The sequence below is a fragment of the Anabrus simplex genome, chromosome 3 (genome assembly GCF_040414725.1).
Source record: "Anabrus simplex isolate iqAnaSimp1 chromosome 3, ASM4041472v1, whole genome shotgun sequence".
Classification (NCBI taxonomy): Eukaryota; Metazoa; Arthropoda; class Insecta; order Orthoptera; family Tettigoniidae; genus Anabrus; species Anabrus simplex.
The window spans coordinates 295,034,863-295,057,308 of NC_090267.1; the positions used below are offsets into that span (position 1 = coordinate 295,034,863).

The following is a 22,446-nucleotide window of genomic DNA, read 5'->3' on the forward strand; positions in this document are numbered from 1 at the left end:
GATTCTCCATGAGGAAGTTGTTGAATTATAGAAATGAGATTTCCACTTCTGGAGTGATACATGGCATTGAGGTTCTCTTAGTCTATGACATTTTATGAGTACCAGGTTAATTCCTGGGAGCAAAGGGAGTTAACCACTCTATCTTACTTAGTGTCTAAGTTAAGAATAGTGGAAGCCTTTACCTTCTACTACTCCAGGGGTCTTTCTGACCTTTACGGAGATGGCTTTGCTTCACTTTGCTTTGATAGGTGGCTATTTTATTTGAGCAATCTGTCAGTTGGCATGCCATGGTAGTAGTAGTGCAAAGTCTGAAACACTTACACAGCATCATTTGTTTACACCACTTAAGATTTACCTTAAATGTGGTTACCTTAACTTTTAACTCACGTGCCACTTCAAGTACCTTTGTTTTAATAACTTTGTGATTTACTGGATAGCCCTGGTTTCATTTCTGTTGTACAAATTTAGTAACAAGCATATAAATTTAGCTAAATTTTCCTGTATTTCGTCCTCAATGCTTTTTTTTTTTTGCTAAAGTTTTCTTTATCTTTCCACCAATGTTATACTCTGAAACGTCAGAATTTTTTGCAGCCTATACGTCAGTATGTTTTGCATCTTGTAGAGTTTGTATCATAATTCCTCCTCTCCCTTTTACTTTTAAAGAAGCGACCAAGACTCACTCCTTTGCACACAATCCGCCATGACTAGAAGTAATCAAAATAAATGTGTTAACGCAGTCACAATTATGTCGAGACAAGGAACAATAGATCACAAGCCACAAATTTAAAAAAAAGTATTCAAGTTGAAGATTTTTCTTGTTTCCTATGATCTCGAGCTCAGCTGCAATGCATGTGGCAACTCCCATTGCACAACTGAGTACAATTGGGGAATGATACAAATAGACCGTCACGGAAAAGTGTCTTTTTAAATGATGGTGACCCATATAGGACTAGTCTTATATTCAGGCCGACACTGTATTTATCTGAAATGAAGCTGGTTGGGTTAATTGGTTAATTTTTTGAATTAAAATGAATCCATATATTGTAAATCTTATTGCCATGAATGATCTCCCAGTATGTTAGTTGTTTGATTAAGTCTGTTGCAAAGTTAGTTTCTGTTACTGTATTTTCTTCTTAATATCTGTTATAAAGAAGAATCTACTTGTTCAAATTTTTTAGATTCCAAATAACCATAGATTGTTTTGGTTGTTTTTTTTTTTTTTTCATGTACATGTAAGGGTCAGAGATATACAGTTAACATTTTGATATCTGCAAGTGATAGCTTGTAATTTGAGCACACTTGTGGAATATGAATTAAATGTCAGACTAGTGATAATTGGAGCCATGATGACAAATATTAGATTCTTGTATGTGGCTTTTCCTTGGATTTAATGACTGAACATGTAGGTAGAGAGCCAAGGTAGTAATTTTTAATGCGCACATAGAACATTGCTCAATATGGTTTGCTGATGAATTCCATCTTGGGGATCTATTGAGTTTCATTTCAACTCCCAACATGTTTGCTTCTTGTTTTAGTCATTAATTAAAATGCTTATCAGTACTCCTTGTTTGATCCTTCAGGACTTATGATGAGAAATACTTGTCATAAATGTTGTTTCTTAAGATCATAGTTGAAATATAAACTTTTAATTATTCACAACACAAATTTTGCAGCTCATCATTCTTGTCATAAGTCCTGAAATGTAATGTTGCTAGCACTTGTTCCCCTGTGTACTATGTGTGTGTATGTGAATCACCCCTGTACCCAGCAGATCCCCAAGGAAATCACCACAAAGCCCCCAGTCGCATCCAACAACACTACGTCACCGTCTGGTACTCCTGCTGCCACCCCTACGATCCCGCTTGCCAAGAAGACTGTACCAGTTGCTGTGGCGCAGAAGGCTGGCTCTAATGGCAGTGGAGGTGTTTCACCTTCCAACGCTGAGGTGTGTGGGGGCCCACAGCAAGCAGTGAAGGCCCAACAACAACAGCAGCAACAGCAGCAACAACTTCAACTAACATCCCCTTCCACTTCCTCAAGTGGCTTAGTTCAGCTACAGCATTCCTCTCCTCCTAATACCTCGCCAAGTACAAATACTCATACAGTTCACTTAGTCCAACACCGACCTGTCACCCCACTTCACATTATTCAGAATCAGTATACAGTGCACCATCAAGTTCAGTATAATCCTCCAATGTCACATGCCTCTTCTTCCTCTCCATCTCCTACAGTTGTTCCTCCTCCGGCGGTCACTCCATCTCCCAATGTTGTAGTGAGCAGCGAGGGTTCTGCTAATCAGCCTGTTCTTGTATCTTCAAACCGGCCACCACCCTTATCCTTGACTCCCCAGGCACCCCCTAATCTTTTAAACAGTGGCACTGTGAATCCAGTCACGGATCAACAGATCCGCGTGTTGACACCATCTGAAATTATGCGCACTCTCCCGTCCTTAGGCCAAGAAAGTTACGACCTTCCCGCATCCACGCCGCCCATGGTGAGCTTTATGTCTGATCGGAAGTTCATGTCTTACAGTTTTCCTTTTGGTGTTCAGTTTTTCTTTTATTAGTTATGTATTTTTTTCTTTAAATTTCAAACATGTCTTGTGGAATTTTTTAAAAACGATGGTAGTATTCATTATATATATTTTATTAACTACATGGTTCATGTTTAATTTTTCAATTTAATGTAGTCCGTTGCTATTGTCAGTATTTTCAAGTGCAGTTTTGTTCAGAATAGTGGTGCATGCATTAAGTCAGTGTCCTCCTTTTTACAATCAAAATGTTATGCCTGATGTTTCATATAATATTTTCTAATTCTTGGATTTTACCCAAATTACTGAAGTTGAAAACCATGTGGATATCATATATAGATCAATTTATTAATGTTGACAAAAAAATTGAAAAGAAATTTGTGTGAATTAATATGCATTTGAAGTAGTCGGTGTTAAAATATTTTTCATCCTTAAAAATGAGGTATTATTATAGTCCCTGTACCCTTCCTGCACAATCTGTCCTGCCTGTTCCATTCCTCACTAACATGCCTCGTTGTTGCCCGCTGTTTAGGTTTTAGTGATTCAACTTCATAGGTGATGGGTTTACTTAGGATTTTGCTTTGTTTTTTTCTCTCTGTCCTTTTTTTTAAAAGTCTGAATGCTCTTATAGCACGGTTTTCAATTACTAATTGTTTGCCTCCTCATTTATCTCAGATCATGTTCTCTTGCATTTGTTGTTGGTTGTGTTAACAGCTTTCTGTAGTTAATTTCCTCTGTCTTCTTGGTGTGCTTACTTATTTCTTTGTGTTATTTAGTGCTACTAGTGCAAGTACTGGTGCTGCTTTGTGATGGGCAACTGATGTTCAGTGTTGGTGTGGGTTATGTATATTATCGTTATTTGAGATTACTTTAGTGTGCCTTGTGTTCATGGTTATATGTTCTTTATAATTTGATATGATTTATATTTACTGGGGTAATATTTCTATTTTTGTGACCAAATTGTATTATTTTTTACATAGACTTGGTGGCATGAATTAATGTTACTTTTTATAGCAATATTTCAGTCTATTAAGCTGCATCCTTGAACTGCAGTGATTATCCATACCATACAGTATACTTCTTCCAGGCTAAACTACTAGCAGGCAAAGTGTACCTGTATTTTGTTTACAATGGATGAAATTATCAACCAATCTAGCAATCAATTGGCCAATATTTCGTAATTATTTATGCATTTTTCTTTTGTTTCTCTGAATTATCATTTTTTCCTCCAATTTCAAAAGCGTGTAGGGGGTTAGTCATTTGATGTTAATCATTGGAGTATTAAAATATCATATCACAATAATATTCTGAAGGATGGACAGAGATATTTTAGTACTTCAAATGTATAAACTAGTTCAAAGATGGAGAAGCATTGAACTGTACGGATTCCTTGTATTGAGAGCAAGTCCCTGTACAACTAACAACTTGACCTACTGTTATGGTATAAACACTAGAGCAGTACTATCTGTTAATTAGCCTTGAAAGAGCTTATTGTAGTACATGGAAAAATGTTGCCAATTAATCATATTGAAAATGCAGCCTAATAGCATAAAATTATTGCACAGAAATCGTATCATTACTTCTACATGACCAACTAATATATTTGATGGACAGTATGCAAGTTTTTATAGTTCAGAGCTTTAGTTCCAACAAGATTAATTGAAACCTATTTCAGAGTAGACTAAATATTCTTAGAAATTAATTAGGTAATGAAGTTGAATTTTAACCTAGCAGTAGACATCAAAGATAGTAATTTGCTTTAGCTCTGTATTTCTGTTGTTGTTGTTGTTGTTGTTGTTCTTATTGAATAAAGAAATTTGAAGTAATACAATGTAAAAATGTCGTAATATGTACAGCTTTTAGTACTTAATATTTCTCATCAGTACACATTTCTCGAATCTAAAGGAAACAGTCCAAAGAAAATTAAATTTTAATATGTTCCCTAACCTTAAAGTCAAATGCTAATCCATGTATTAGCAAATTATTCCTGTTTTTGATGTTTGGTTATCACACTGAATTTTCTTGTTATAAATCAATGTAGCTTGCATATAAAATGTTAACAGCTTTGAAAAATCACAAAGTGAATACCAGTTCAGTCAGAAAGTTTGGAGTGTGACCATAGTAATCTGACATGATCATCAGGCTGGTGATGTCTTTATTGTAGCTTTCACTAGACATCATTAGACGGAATTTTTTTCCCCTTAAATCAGTGTACAGACCTTTAATGAATAGAAAAGTCCCGATTCGGACAGAGCACCATCATAAAGATTCATTTGTAATTTTATATTATTTCTGGTGATACTTTGTTCATGTTGGTAAGTTGTTGAGATTGGGATATTTTTCTATCCACTACAAACTGTCAACCAACTTACACAAACTGCTCTTGTTGCCCAGGACTCACAAGTATCTTACCATTGTATAGTCACTCAAAAATTAATGTGTGCATGATATTGTGCAAGTTCCTTGCAGGTATACATTTTTGAAAAACAGTTGGGCATATAGATATGTTTGCCTAAGTTTGATAAGATATCAAGGAACATCCAATACCACACACTTTAAAAAATATATATATGTAGCAAATCTATATTGGATTCCCTGTACAGTGTTGCAATACGATGGCCAGACTATGAACTTTCTTTCGGGTTAACCAGTATTTGTTGCTCATTGTTATCCCTTGTTTGAGAATGTTAGTTGGGAAAGGACTTGCAGGATGGAGACTGAATCCAATAATCTGACATGGTCTTGTGAAAATGGATACAACATTCATGTGAGGATGTCTTAAAAATTGTGGTACTTTTTAGTGCAGTGAATAAAGCCACAATAATTTCACTTTCCCCAGAGCCCTCCACTAGAATTTTATTCAAAATTGTGTAATCATGTTTCTGAAATGTTTTATTAAGTCCATAAAGTTATCTGTGATGAGCTAGCAATCGTGGAATAATAATTTCAGATACTTTTATTAATTGCTTCTTCTTTCTCCATAGATCTTTTTGCCATTTTCATATGGTGTTTATATCCCTGGCAGCTTGTCTCCACTGGGTCCAGTCATTTACTTTTGTCTCTGTCAGCTTCTTTTCCTTCATGTCCTCCTAAGTCCATCCACTTCTGTTTAGCTTTTCTTCTGGTTCTTTCTCCTGTAACCTCCATATCCAGCAATCTTCTTCCCACGTAGAAGAATTTCCTCAATCAATCAAACAATCAATCAATCAATCAGTCATTCAATCAATTGATCTGCATTTAGAGCTGTCACTCAGGTGTCAGATTCCCTAATAGTTCTTTACCTAGTCTGCATTAATCCAGCAGAGTATTCAGTAGCAACATCACCAAGTCTTACTTTATAAAAGAACATCATCACGAATGGATCTGAACTAACATCTGTGTATATATTAAAACAGTTTACTAAAAACAGCTTTGTCCAGCTGTTCTACTTGAACCGTTTTCTAAATTATTTTTTTATTTTCTCCGGAATTACCTGCTGAAGAATCATAGACATTGACAAGTCCGTAAGTTCAATCAACTTTGAGTAATTGTAAAATCAAATCACTAAATGACCACTCCAATAATTGCAGGTGAAGACTTACGCTAGCCTGCAATACATTGTGCACTTAACGGTTTGTTAAGCGATTCAAACTTTAATCAATATTCTGTTATATGATTTTCATCCTTAGTAATATGACTGCATGCAATCATGTTTGATTACTCCCTGTCAAGCCAGAGAGTATACACATTCTCTGATCATGGAAGAATACTATTCTCTGTTAGATACTCTTTGATTCTCTGACCTTCTCCAGTTTCTAAATATACTTAATAGATGGTAGAACGTTCCTAATATGTTACAATGTGTTAAGAGAAAATAGTTGATATACACACAGACAGGAAGTTCAATTAGCACTCGGTATGACCATTAATTAAGCACAGGAACAAACTCTTGAAAAAGTAGGTGTCTGCTTATCCGGTCCAGTATTCTGTCATGACCAATTGTATGTTACACTCTCTCGGGCAAGATCGTGTGAAAATACACCCGAATGGTCGAAGCTCATTACATTTCATTACAAACGAATCCATTATTATATGTACCAGTATTTAATGTTCATAAAACTATTGAAAAAGGCAATCAAAACCATATATCTACGACATGTATATCAAGACAAATTATCTTACCTATTTATAACAAATGCTGTGGAGCAGCATTGGTCCACTAGTTATATGTTCATTTCAGTGGAGACTCTGCCCAGTCTTCTGTACTGACTTCACTATTTACACTCTCTCCAAACAGCAATGCGGATACTGTATACTAGCACAGCTGCTATCAATGATCAAAACCCCATTCAGACCTGAGTCTATCATATCGTGCTTGAGGACTGTTTCATTGTAAGAATCCATCATTCATCCCCATTCTCTCATCCCCTTGCCTTACAGGATCCAGGGGATGAGCCCTAGCTATTGTTCAGATCCAGGAAAGCACACAACCTGAGCATCAGATTACTCTCTCTCCTTCAGTGTCAAAGATTATATCCAAGAGTTTGGATTTGTGAAATGTTTTCTCTTTCTGTATTGCTCTTTAGGCCCTTTCAGTCATGAATTTACCAGTGCCTCACTCCAATGTAGCAATGGGCTTATCAGTTGAACTCCACACACCACTACGAGCCTCCTATGCAGGACAATGCAGTGACATTGTTAGGTGGGCACCTAAGTAAAATGGAGCACTTGGTGTAGATTACTGGATTTGGATTTGAGGGTTTTGTGGAACTAGAAAATTCATTAACTTGGCAGTCAGCCAGTTGATTATTCTGTGGTGGTGATGATTCTATTAATTATTAAGAAGTTACAGGTTGTTGAGGTTGAGGAAACCTATCTATTCCAGATAATGAAGCTGAAAGGCGTTGTCTATTGGATTGAAAAATACCATTTTATTAACATTAATAATGGTTGATGGATTTGATGTGTGTAGTTTTGTACTTTCGGGAAGGTGGAAATATTGGTCGAGGAAAATAAGAGAAGTAGTAGATGTTTGTTGAATAAAAGGGATATGGTAACTGGGGTTGGAGAAGATTGGGAAGAAGACAAGGAAGTTGGGATCATGGTACTGCAAGAGAAATATTAATAATAATGTTATTTGCTTTACGTCCCACTATCTACTTTTACGGTTTTCGGAGACACCCTTAGAATTCTTAGAAAGGCCAGGGTTATTCAGTGCCAGAGTTATGACGCATCTACTGTACCTGACGCTTAATAAAAGTAACAGTTATGACATTAGAAATATTTTCGTGATGGATCGTTGTATTGTAAAAACACGTAGAACAGATATTGCAGGCATAGTTTCAGGTTCTCGCTGGTATTATGATGCCAAATTTAAGTTAATGAAATTTAATGGTTATTAAACATGCGGAAATGAAGAATACCGTATTTACTCGTGTATTAGACCCCCTCGCGTATTAGACCCCCCCTGGCTTTTCGAGACGAAGAAAATGAAAAAAATAAATCTCGCCTATAAGACCCCCAACGTAACTCGTCAGAGAACGATGACGATTCCGCTTCGAAGCGGGTACAAGTCTTATTGCAGCACTGATGACATTGCACAAATTTGTGAATAGTTTCGTCCGTACGACCTACGCAATGAAAAACGCGTCAAATCCATGCGTTACATCTGTGTTTCGTAGTTAAGAAATGTCCACCTCTTTAGCGTAGGTCTACTGCAGCTCTGATGACGTCGCTCAGATAGGTGAATAGGCCTAGCTTCGTGTCCGACCCGCACATTGCGAGCATGCATCAGTCTTGCTATATGTCTGTGTTTTGTAGTTAATAATGTCCGCCAGCGTAATAGTTAGCACAAGAAGTTGCTGTTTTCCGGGGTCTGACTTCGATTCCCGGTACCGTACTGCCAGATTCACGAATGGCAGGAAGGTTGATATGCGGTAAAAGCGGTACATGTAACTCCCCTCCACTGGGGGTGTGTCTAAAAAGAGCTGTACCACCTCGGGATGAGGAAACGAGTTTACTTTAGTTGAGAAATATTCGCGGTTGTTGCTATTTATACAGCAGGCGAGATCATTAACAAAGTGGTCGTTTAACATCTCGTAACTCGGGCCAATATAGGTAAATATTTGGAGAGAAGTAAGTTTAAAACGTGATAAAAGCTATTCAACTAAAACGATTGTTTTACTCGCCAACGTACCTAACAAATAATAATAATTTTATGTCCCCACGTACTTTAAACGATTTTCGGAGACGCCAAACAAAACATGCCCGGGTATACGTTAATAAAAAAAGAGACAACGAACGTACAAAATTAAACATTATGATAATAAAACGCATTACCGCCACACCTGTAGATATCCATAAATACGGCATATTTTCCTGTTTTTTTTTTTTTTTTCATCGAACTTATGGCACTATCAGGGCGATACTATACGATACCTAACCTAAACAATGTGGTCTGTCTTATCTCATGGACAGCTGTTTACGCAAATACTGATGTGATAAATGTAGAGAACAAGCATGAAATATACTTAAAAATAAGGGTCTGTGTTTCAACAGCCGCAGTTATCAAAAGAATGTTTCCAGTTACTATGCATTACATTCGGAAGTACAACTCGTAACATACGCTAGTTATCAGCTGATGGTTTGGCATGCCTTCTACAGCACGACTTTATTCGGAAGGAGTGGCTTCTGCTGCATATACACCAACTGCGAATATCAGAGACCATCTGGGAATAGATTTACACTGTTTAGACTCTATAGTCGGGAACGAAATTATTTTTGAAAGGTTCAAAAAGACGGGACCTCGTGTGCTCTTGATTGCAGTGCATGGCTCAAAGAGAATGAACAATGAAGCATGGCTGACGCGACTGACGAGAGATAGCAGTGAAGATGACGTCACTTAGAATGCCGACACGCCGGTAGCAAGGCAGGGAAGTTGGCGGCGCAAGGCGATAATTCAAATGAAAGCAGTGATCAAGTTTACTGTGTGGTAGGCCTTCTGCTGAACTGACAGAGACAAATGACTGGCCATCAAGTTCTTTTGCATCAATATTTAATTATATGATAACACGATACCCTTATCCCTTTCTTCTATGGGATCTAGTATGAAGTGAGACGAATCTTCGTAGCGAGTTTTTACGGCCGTATGCCTTTCCTGACGTCAACCTCACCAGAGGAATTAATGAGATTTAACGAATGATGTGATATGAGTAGGCCTAACTAAAACGGACTTTTATATGTACCGTAGGCCTAAAGGTCGTGTTCACCATTTTTTGTCTTTTTATGTTTAGAAATACTGCCTTCCGATGAAAATAGCCAGTACGGTATAACTTAAATACATTTTAAGGTTGTTAAATAATAGTACAGAATGTTTACACGTACAATTTATAGCTCTTTATAACCTAGAAGTCATGTGTTCGCTGCACAAAATTTTGACATTATCGCATATTGGACCCCCCTTCATTATTTTTGGCTGTAAAAGTGGGGAAAAAAGGGGTCTAATACGCGAGTAAATACGGTAATTGTGCAGCCGCAAGAAAATATGGCATAACTAAAGCCAAAGTTCAGGGTTGGCATGAAGACAAAGTAGGTCTAGCTTAAAAAACGCTTACTGTACAAAACAATGCATTCAATGACCCGCAAGAAGGACGCTTTAAAAAGTCAAAAATGAAATTGTGAGGTATATGTGGGTAAAACGCTAGGGTTGAATGCCCCTAACACCACAACACGGCACACAAAACTTATTGAACGCCAACCTCTGTGTCTTTATTAAAAATCACTAGCCGCTGAAGCAGGCCAAAGCCGGTGAGATGTGCATCTAGTGGCACCTTAATAAAAGAAACAATTTTATAGACAACACAAATATTTTTGTGATGGATCGTTATATTAAAGACACACATAAAACAGGTATTGCCAGTGAATTTTCAACGGGATCTCGTCAATATTGTGATGACAATTTTAAGTTAATGATTATGAACAACGCTGCTTTCAATACAAACGTTGATTTACGTCCCTTTCAATCATCCTTATCAAATCCATTAGTTCAACGAACGGTCATTGACATCTATAAGAACATATCTTTTCAACAGCATTCGCCGAGGTCATATGACAACAAGCATTTAAATTTCTTGAAGACCAACATTTATCCTGTTACAAGTTCAATCATCAAATTGACGATAAATTTGAATCTTTATAGACTCTTATCCACAAGGGATAAATAACTTTTTTACCAGATCTCATTGCCAAGAAAATCCTCAAATTTAGCTCCTAAGATTGATCACGTCTTTCTAAGATTTTGGACATGATATATATATATTTATTTTATTTTATATTTTAGTACTCTCTCTTCCATAATTTTAATGTATCTTCCTATTAAGCACATGTAATTAAGCCATGTATACAAAGATTTTATATTTTATGATATTCTAATAGAATAAGTTTTAAGTTTGTCAAAAATGTTCTAATAGTTCTTAAGGCATTATTTACGTAAATAACAATTATTCGAGATTCAGATTTGGCTGATGATGCTTCAAGAGAGTACAACATCTGCCCTGTGATTATAGACACAAGAACAAGGTATGGATGACATCAGTGATCTTTGAAGAGTGGTTGTTGTGCCTGGAACGTTGGATGAAGGCCGAAAAAAGGAAAATTCTTCTCATCTTAGACAATTGCTCCTCTCTCAATTGTGTAACTCGCTATTTGGAGCACGTGAAAGTTTTATTTTTGTCTCCAAATACTACCTCAGTTCTGCAGCCACTGGATCAGAGGATAATTCATGTGGTGAAGTTATTTTAAATGTGACAACATTATAATGTATTGAACAGGTGGATTCATAATAAAACTTTATTATTGTATATACGTGGTTTGTCGAAATGCAGACCAGAAGCATTCCTGTCAGTGGCCCACTGTTATGAGTGCGTGCACGATCCTTCGCATGTTCGCTTGGATTTCTGGAATTTATGGGGAGTACTGGTTGGCTTCATAGGTTCCGGGAAAGATATGGCATTCCTCACAAGGTTGTAAATGGTGAAGCAAGAAGTTTCCCAAAGGAAGTTGCATCTCCATGGTGGATGGAGCCACTGTCAGTTGCCTCGAGGGAATTTTTGCTGGCAGATATTTATAATGCAGGTGAGACTGCATTATTCTACAAATTCATGCTGAACAAAACCCTTGAATTCAAGGGAAATAAGTGTTTTGGGGACAAAAGCTCAAAAGAATGAATAACGGCTCATTTGTGCACCAACTCCACAGGGACAAAAAAGCTCAAGCCTCTCATAATTGGGAAGTTTGGGAAGCCAAGATGCTTCAAAAGAGTACAACATCTGCCCTGTGATTATAGACACAAGAACAAGGTATGGATGACATCAGTGATCTTCGAAGAGTGGTTGTTGTGCCTGGAACGTTGGATGAAGGCCGAAAAAAGGAAAATTCTTCTCATCTTAGACAATTGCTCCTCTCACAATTGTGTAACTCGCTATTTGGAGCACGTGAAAGTTTTATTTTTGTCTCCAAATACTACCTCAGTTCTGCAGCCACTGGATCAGAGGATAATTCATGTGGTGAAGCGGCATTACCGAGCTTGTGTGGTCCGACATATGCTATGTAACATTGCCTTAGAGAGAGACATTGCAGATGTTCAGTTTCGCATGGAGATCACAGAAAGAAGAGGTAATCAGGAACTGCTTTAGTAAAACTGGAGTGGGTTATGGAGAAGACAACACCGCAGAAAGTGAAGAGTTGGATGCAGAAACAGAGGAGAACTGGAAACATTTTTGTGAAAAGTTGGATGAGCCAACAAGTGTAAATCTTCTTCACTGAAGAAGAGATTGTGGCAGATATTATAAGTGATACGAATCCGTGTGATGACGAGGTGGAAGAGAAAGATGTGCCTCAAAGTGTTTAACAGAGTTTGGCTCTTGTGCAGGTAACAAACATGGCACGTAGTCTTCAGGATTTTCTTCTGTCACGAAGTGATGTGCCAGAATCTGTGTTCAAGTGCAGTGGTTGCTGACTACCTTGAATGTTCGTTAGTGCCTGGGAGTGTTCAGAAGTAAATCACAGACTTTTTCAAAAAATAAAATCGAGGCGATAATGAACCGGTCTGGTACAGGGTAAAATTTGAGTTGCTTAAAATTCTTGCAAGTACCTGTACTTTATATCATTAGTTCATGTAAATATATGTATCCTAATTTTCCTCTCATTTAATCAATATAGTATTAAGGTTTTTATGTGTAAATTCATGTTGAAATAACGTAGATTCTTCAACAGGTTTAGCAGTGGGTGAGTTTCTAAGAATTGACTTATTTAAGTATAACAGAATTTCACTATAACAAATTAATTTCTGAGGTCCCCAAAATGTTGTTATACTGGTATTTTATATTATAAGTTACCAGTTCCTAGAGAGAGAGAGAGAGAGAGAGAAAGAAGAAGAAGAGAAAATTATGGACAATTAAATTTAAAAATAATGAACTTCAAAAACAATTTGGCTTTGGCTTATACACCCTAATGCAAAATTAAACAAGCAAAATATTGGTATAACTCGTTTTGCAATAGGGCTATTGATTTATTTGTAATTAAAGCCTAAACTCGAGAGTCCGTAATAAAAGATCTTGTAGCAAACATTCCATTCCCTAAATTCTTTAACACTGGGCAAATCTGCCATGCAGTTAGGGGCTTGCATCCGGGAGATAATGGATTCAAACCCCACTGTCAGCAGCCCATTTTCACATCAGACAAATGCTAGGGCTGTAACGTAATTAAGGCCATGGCTGCTTCCTTCCCACTCCTAGGCCTTTCCTATCCCCTTCGTCGCCATAAGACCTATCTGTGGCGGTGCGACTTAAAGCAAGTAAGAAAATTCTCTTTAACTTCACGTTTAACCTCTGGCGCTAAAGTTTCTTGAAAAGTGAGTAATCAAGAGTGCTTTGTGTCTACTACAGACTGATGAATCAGCAGAGGTAGTTACATTTTTGGTAGCCGTAAAAATGACCTTCCAGCACTTGTGAAAAATCTCTAGCTATACATTGTGTGTTTAGTGGAGAATATCAATTAAAATCTCAGGCATAGGTAGCCAGGCAGAGTTAGGTTTCTCTGTCATCTTGTGGGGTAAAACGGAATATCTAAATTGACAGGGAGATAGCCTGAATGGTATCATATCAAAATTATTGCATATGGTACCTGGTGCTATACGATATATTGTTAATGATGTTGATAGTAATCCTTAGGCAAGAGGCATACCTATTCTATTGAATTTGAAAATTTTAGAAGAAACCTTATGTAAACTAATTTAATTTTCATACCTTATTTGTAGAGAATTAGGTTACAAATGTTTAGAATTGGAGAAGTATATTTATTCACCACTTTTTAGTGCATACATTACACACCCTATATTCTGTGTTCTGACTTCGCATATGCATATGGATGATGAGTTGAACAACTTCAGTGTGATATTTATGAGCACATTGTGCTGTAAGTATGGTGAGAAAGCTCATTTTATTATGCATACTGTTCAGTCACTAATTTTTGAAGACATTGTGCTCAGTGTTTTGGTTTCTTGATAATTTTCAACAACAACAACAACAACATAATTTGTAATATGGGTTGTGTTTTGTGGTTATGGTAAAGTTGACATTGGAGCATTCATGTACTTATTACTAAAAGAATATTTATTTTAAAATTCATATATTTTTACTTGTAGATGATTTTTGAAGAATAGATGAAAATTTGCTAAAAAATTACTGTCTTTGTAGGACCAAGAAAAAATTTTGCAACAGCAGAAATCATGTCGTGAGGCCGAGCAAGAACGTCAGTGGAAGCAGCTACAAGCTTTACGCCACCAACAAGCACAACAGCACCAGGCTGTAATCCATGAACAACGTGCACAAGGTAAATATCTGAATACTGTGGTGGTATCTGTCCCTTACTACTACTACTGCTGCTGCTGCTGCTCAGATGCCGACTGCTATCAGAGCAATATAATTCTTGCTTTCAGCAAATCAGAAAAGGGTAGGGGTACTGAGTCCATACTATTCTTATAGCTTCCATAGCCAATATGTTCTTCTTCCCCTGTTCTTTCTTCCTTCAATTTTACCTTGTATAATATGCTCAAGGAGTCTGATATTTATAATTTCAAATGATATGGCCAAAGTACTCTTTTACAGCACTGCAAAGCGTGGTCCTTGACCGATCATATACCTTGTGAGTTTCAGATATGAAAGTTTGAAGGCTTTGAGTTTACTATTACAGGAAACTTTTCTCATTAAATGTTACACAGTAATGAATACTTTGAAGATATCTCTATTGTGAAGTTTTTCATTGTAACCTGTGGATTTTTCCAGTAGGCCTGATAGGATTTTTGTCAATGCTATGCCTCCCTCTGTTTCTATCCTTATAAATTTCTTCTCTCATTATATCTTTCAGTATATTCCTCATCCCCCCGCCCACTAAAAATATATGGATCTCTTCTTTAATTCGTTTCTTCTGTCTCTGAGATGTCCAACTGGTCTTTTCCAAAGCTCCATCATCTCCAAGTACTCTCAGGGAATCCATGTCTCCTGCTTTACATAGCCATACAATTTCATCCATACAATTCTCCGTCTTTTCTCCATTGTCAAGTTAACCTGCATGTATCATCGTATGTAATCATTCCTCATTCTGTCCCTCCTTGTCTTCTACGTAACTGGTCTAAGGAATTTCATTTCACACTCTTGTAATTTCCTAATGTCTTGTGTATTTAATACACAACTCTCCAAGGTGTATGCCATGATTGACAGAAGATATACCGTGTTTGCTCACATATAACTCAATACCCCATATATCTCGCATCCCATTTTTAACATTTGAAATTGCAGGAAAAAATCCCCCGTACATAACTCGCCTTAATTTCTGAAGTCATAAAGATAGGTACATACACGGAATAAAGTTTCGGTATTCCGTTGACGTGCCTACATTAAATATCGGGACTGTACCAGTTGCTGTTACAGTACTGTGTACATGACAATACAATAAAAAGCTGAATTTCTTTCTACCTGCAGAACGGTTGAGGCTAACTTTTGTAACAAAAATACCTAACTCTCAAACCCCGCCCCAAGGCCTTATTCCTAGCCAGTCAGTAACATTCAGCCATCGCTCTCACTCTTCTGTTTTTTTCCGTATGTTTTATCGCTACCGGTCCGGCAGAGCTGATCATGTGAACTGGGAGTGTTTCCCAGTCCAGGCAGTCAAGTGATCACTTTAATAGGTATCGTCCATCTGTTGTGTTGTCAATAAGTAACAGTATTCTGCCTTACATTTCAGTCTTGTTCTCATTTAAGTTTTCTTGTGTAGGTCGATCTTTAAGTTACGGAGAAACGTGGGAGTTATATGGCTAGGTTTAAATTCAAAGTGATAAAATATGCTGAAGAACATAGTAACAGAGCTGCCGGTCGAGAATTCAGTGAGACTGAGTTTAATGCTCGCTAGTGGCATAAACAGAAAGCTGCTCTAGCAACCACCAACTGAACACATAAGGCATTCAGAGGGCTGAAAACGGGTAAGTTTCCTGAACTAGAAGACGAGTTGCTTCATTATGTTACAGAGTTGCGAAATTGTGGCTTTATTATCTCGCACGAGATAATACATTTCGAAGCGCGGGAATTAGTGATTCAAGGAGGAATCAGCTGTTCGGATCTGAAAGTGAGCCACGGTTGAATCCGTAGATTCGTGACACGAAAGGGATTGTGTTTGCGATGGTGAACATCTCTGCCAGAGAATGCCAAGTGATTTCAGCGACAAAAATCATAGTTTTTCATTGCCATGTGATAGCAATGAGGAAGAAAAACAGTTACCTCTTGTCTCAAATTGGCAATGAAGATCAAATCCCGATAAACTTCGACATGCCATGCAACACCACCATCAATGAGAAAGGCGAATCTAGCGTGCTTGTACGTATAACTGGGTGTGAAAAACAGCATTGCTCTGTCATACTGGCAATAACCGCAGACGGAAGAAAATTGCCACCATACATTATCTTCAAAAGAAAAACAGTGCCTAAAGTGAAGTTTCCCAAAGGCATTCATGTATGGGTTCAAGAGAATAGATGGATGGATACAGCTCTTGTCCAGGACTGGGTCCATACGGTGTGGGGAGCACGGCCAGGGGCACTTCTTCGACTTGGTGGAAGACACGAAGAAACGTCTTCAGGAAATGAAAAGTGATCTCATAATTCCTGGTGGTCTCGCACATTTTCTACAGCCTTTATATGTTTCCGTCAACAAGCCCTTCAAAGACAACATACGTAATTTATACACCGAATGGATGGCAGGAGGGGAGCATGAGCTGACAACAGCAGGCAAATTAAAGAGGCCATCAGTTGAACTTGTTTGTGATTGGGTGTGGTGTTGACAGACTTTATTATGAAGAGTTTCTTGAAGAAGGACCAAAGTCAGGATGATGCTCGTGAGAATAGCTCAGAGACTGAAAGCAGTGACAATGAATAGGATGAGTATGCCAGTTGTCTTGTTTCAATAGCCTCTTCCAAATTTGACGGGGGTTTTTTTAAGGAATACAATCTTTTGCATATAAATCCCCGCATATATAGCGCAGCAAAAATGTTCACACTTATTTTTTGTCAAGAAAGTGTGAGCTATATGCGAGCATATACAGTAATTGGAACATTGTCTGTTCTTAAGAAAACGGCTTGTTTCCAGGCTAGATTACACACTTGGTAAAAGTAGTTTCATCCTCTATACACACTATTTTGTACTCCTAATTTAGCACTCCCATTTCTTGAGATAATACTGCCAAGACAGTACAGTAAAACCTCGTTAATTCGAAGTCGTTGGGACTCAAAAATCGGACTTCGAATTACGTGATTTCGAATTAACCGCCAGTTCGCAATTCAGAAGTACCAACCCTTGCCGCGTTACGAAATATTCTAAGGCCCGTTACTGCATGCACTTAACCTTGATTCACAGTTTAAAACTTTCAAATGCCATGAAAAAAGAAATATTTCCTAAATTTATCCAAAAATGTGCATTTACAGTATTCAAATAATGCACTTGCATATCTCATTGGCAAATATAACCTCACGCAACGGAAGAACGAAAAAAAAAAAAAAAAGCACGATTCAAAGACGAGGAGAAATCTATGCTAGCTCCCATGTACAAGTGCTTTATTCATTGGAGTACTATACTGTATGCATTTTAGATGCCTTGTATTTACACAGAAAGGACCCAATGGCCTTAAAATCTAACTTTCCTATGACTCTAACCTTGTACGATTTCCCGCCATGGCACTTCTCTCGTACTTCAGAAATGTAAACACTTGCCGCGTCACAAAGTATTCTAAGACCCATTAATACATGCAATCACCTCGATTCACAGTTTAAACCTTTCCAATGCCATGGAAAAGCTATTTCCGAAATGTATCCAACAAGGTGCATTTACAATGTTCAAATAATGCACTTGGATAAATCACTGACGAACATAACCTCACGCAACGAAAGAAAAAAATCACACATTTCAAAGACGAGGATAAATTATGCTGGTTCCCCTGTGCAAATGCATAATTTTTTGGATATCTGTACTGTTTGCATTTTTAGATGCTTTGTACTGGGATGGAAAGTGCCCGACGCCCTTAAAACGTTGTAGCTTATCGAACTTTTCTATGACGAGGGGATAAAGTTTCTCGCTTCCATGTGCATTGCAATCGCAACGCACTACAATGACCATCATCCCCGACCCTTGTACGATTCTCCGGCTGGCACTTTCTCCTTTAAAACCATAAGACCGTTTGGGCTCGCATTAAAATAAAGCAATGCAGTTTCATCGGCAATGACAGTACCGGTATTGTTCGGTGCCTACGAATTTATTATATTTATTATTATTTTTCGTCAACTGTCGGCATCGCCAGTGTTCGCGCATTCTGTTTTCCCGCACACTGCCTGTTGCGTGATATTACGGCGTTCCTTAAAAGGTTGAATACAAAAGAATTCCGATTTCATTCAACTTGGCAATCATGAAGCGCACTGTAGACCCACCGAAGTGAGTGTAAGTGCGGAAAGCTACCCCTCCACGTTGCGGAACACGCGTTCTATTATGACGCGGATAAATTTCGAGTTGAAATTACTCTGTAACATACTATTGTTTTAAAATGTAAAGGCAGTTTCGAATTAAAAGACTGAATTTCGGTAATGGGGCCGACAATGTACTTCGAATTACGAATTATCCGTATTTCGAATTAAACAATTTAAATAATATGCAAAACTGTATCTCATGTTTCCGGGAATGAGAGCTTCTTCGAATTACGTGGGATTTTGAATTAACCGATTTCGAATTATCGAGGTTCTACTGTATTTTTCTGCACATTCAGTTCTCTCTCCCTTAAGCGTAAGGTTACTGAGTGGATGTTCTACTCATTTTCATTGCCACTGTTCTTTTGCGTGCTCACAGTTGATTACTCTTTAAATTTGCTGCTCCCAACAGTCTCACTTCGTCTATACCTCCTGCTCTGTCTCTCCCCAGATAGTAACATCATCAGCAAACCCAATTACTTTCAGATCACCAACATCCAGTTATTTTTTAATTTCTGTGATAATGATATCCATGAGTGTGGCAGAGAGTAGTGGGGACAGTGGGTGGGCTGCCTTTTTATACTCTTATCTTTGTTCAAAACCTTCCAAGTTCCATTTCCCACTAGCTCACTGCTCTGACAATCTTCATATAACAATATTGGATTTTCCAAATTACCATATTTTCTTGCATAATTAATGTACATTTTTTATAAAGAATACAGGCAAAAACTTGGGATGCATAAATTATTCATGAAATTAGGATATTAAAAAATTAACAATTGATTTACATTTAAAAGATACATCAAATATAATATACACATAATTGGTTCAACTAATTTGCGGTTATCGTCATTTGACGCAATATTATGGCAGGCTTCTTTTTCTTTTCTTTTTTTCCTAAAATGTCAAATAGGGTACATCAGTTGGGTTGCACACATGGGTTTTGCAGTACTGACACTGGAAAATATTCTTTCCATTACAAGCTGACAACACAATCTGAAGTGAAAGAAATATGAACTAATAAAAGTACAATTCATGAAAAAGACATAGCCTACCGGCAAAAAGAAATTTCTTACCTTTTATAGGCTACTGTCTTTGAGTTCACTACCAGCACTGCAGGAAGAATTGCTGCTACTTCTATCTCTGCTCACATCTCTTCATAAGAAGTTATCTTCACTCCCGTCTAACGAATTTGAGATTCCTGTTTTCTTGAAGCTCTTTTCAATCACCTTCAAAGAAAACATGTCCCAAGCGTGCAGTATCCATTGACATAGGAGTTCCACAGGTGGTTTCTGAATCTTGCTTGTTGGAGTTAGTTCGTGTACACTTTCCATCATCCAGCACTAGTAGTTTTCGCACATCGTCCTTGTATGGTTTATTTATTGAAACAGTAACTCGTAACACCTCCAGACACATCCTCTTTGCTGACTCAGCTGGTTCTACTTTCTTTCTTCGGAAAGCCCCATTAATTTTGATATCTCCCCATCAAATTCTATTTTGTTCACAAAGTTTTTTCCAGGAGTCCCTCACCTGTCAAATGGGAGTCGGACTGTGTTACTCCCATACGTCCGAGGCTTGCTTTATGAAAATTATGTGTAGCTGGATGCTACCCTTACGTATAGTCCTAGTGAGGATCTGTCTGGGTTAGGAACCATTGGTGGATTTTATAGTCCTAGCTATCTGAGCACAAGGAGGGCCATCACTCAGAATATGCCCGAGATGCCCACTCCCATTCCATAGCAACTGGTATCCCAACTCTCAGGACCACTTGCCAGGACACTCAGTCATTGTTCATGGTTCACGAAGTAGGATGTGACTACAGTAACCCACATCACAAACTCTTACCAAAAAAAAAACTTCCTTGGTATTTTTCCGGTTCATGAAGCCTTATCGTTATGCCTGGATCTCCTGAGAAATCTTGTAATATTGTTGCAATATTATTTACCAGCCTCTCAGATGAAATAAAAGAACTGCTTCCATTTACACTTGTATTACTTTTAGTCTCGTTCACGACCATCACAATTCCACATTGTTTTGAAGGGTGTGTATCTTAAGCGTGCCTACTGACAATTTCTTCAGAAAAGCTTTCAATATTGAACTTGCATTTTTCAACGTCACTTTGGCCCTTCAAATACTTATCCGCATAAAATTTATTACACTTGATCAGCCTGGAAAGGGCCATCTTATATACCACATGTTTCTTCATACTATGTGAACACGAGTTGGGAAAATGAAATAAACGAATCATAAAACAGAAGAAGAACAAACAGAAATGGTAGCATGGAATAACCAAAACTTTCAGCACCGAGATTCTATCAACCTTGACCACCAGTTTCAGAAAATCGCACAGATGTTGCCAAATGTACAAGTCTCATGAACACAAGTCAACTCGAGACCTGCCAACAATGTTTTGCCAGCCAAGCACGAGTAGGCTTGGGTCCCATCAGCAGTGTGTTAAGGCGGCGTAATCCCTCTGTGCTTGGTACACTTCATCCTACTTCTTTTCTTAATGGTGTAATTAACTATTTCTTACAATCATCTGGCAGTTTATTCTCTTTCCATATTGCTTATGGTGTTTGGTCACTGTGCACCATGAATTCCTGATGCTTTTAGAAAATCTGCCGACAGTCCATCTGGTCCTGGTGACTTTCCTCTTTCCATCAGTTTCAGAGCACTGTTTCTTTCTTTCCATGTAATAGGGCTATATTTTACCTCATGTGTATCGAACTCATGGATTTCATGTTGTTCTTCCCATTCAGCAAGTTTGTCAAAATAATTCATTATCTCCTTTTTATCCACTCTGCATTCCTAACAGTGGTCACATCTTCTGTTTCAGTTGCTTTTAATACCGTATTTCACGGCATAATCGTCGCACTTTTTATACCAAAATTTTCGAAAAAAAATTGTAGGGTGCGACCATTATACGATGAATATTTAATACCAGTATTTGTATTACTCAAAAAATGTATTTATAACTAAATTGTATTTGATACAAATTTAAGATGCACGTAATACTCGCGTTTATACATCAAAATAATTAAAGTAGTCTAAAACAAAATTCATAATTTTTCGCAACAATTCGGCAAACGTTTTTCCAACCTGAAAATAAAAATTAACGTATTAAGTTAATTTGTCATTAATTTGACTATTAAAGTTAAAATATTACACTTGCAAAAAATTATCGCTTTGTTGTGAAATGCGGACTTACTGGTACGCAATTTATTCCAAATCTTCGGTGTCGCTATCGCAGGTTTCGCTATCTGATGCGCCGTCCTCGCCTCTGTTAATACCAGCATCAGTTTCTTCGTCTCCCTGCCACGCTGCGTCATCTTCGGAACCGTCTATTGCATTCGAAATCCCAGTCCTTTTGAAGCTCTTGGAGACTAGTTCAGGTGGTATAAGATCCCAACTCTTCTTCACCCACGAGCATAACAAGTCCAAGGGTGGACGCCTGATATTTCCGGCGGGCGTCAATTGCTGATCGCCGCTCATCAACCATTACAAGTTGTCCATTTCATGACCGTATCGATGTTTAATCAAGAAGTAAGTATAAATAACCACCTAATCGATACTTTATTAATGCCTCAGGCAAAATTGAATAAAATTAAAACTTACAGGACATGTTTCGACCACTTAGTGGTCCTCTTCAGCTGTATAAATAAAGAACTGAAAAGAAAAACATTGACAATAAGCACAAATAAATGTTCTTTGGAGACTCCTTTGATAAAAATGGTGGTCGTCAGAATAGGTCATCTTGCCTTTCGTTCTTGTTTGGAAAAGATGTTTATTCTGCGCTGTCTAGAGGGTCTGTCTTTGAGCGCGACCTGGTGAAGTAACGATGTGATACAGTTTGACAGTTCATGGAAAGCTCTGGAGAGAAGGG

The 22,446-nt window shown here is 37.7% G+C and overlaps 1 protein-coding gene across 1 annotated transcript in view; it reads left to right on the top strand.

Moving 5' to 3' along the window:
• Positions 1 to 22,446, top strand: part of LOC136866781 (histone-lysine N-methyltransferase 2C-like) — an 811,555-nt gene that overhangs the window by 383,803 nt on the left and 405,306 nt on the right. Inside the window, 2 exon segments of the mRNA XM_067143888.2 lie at positions 1,772 to 2,494; positions 14,263 to 14,398. Coding sequence (XP_066999989.2) covers positions 1,772 to 2,494; positions 14,263 to 14,398 — 859 coding nt within the window.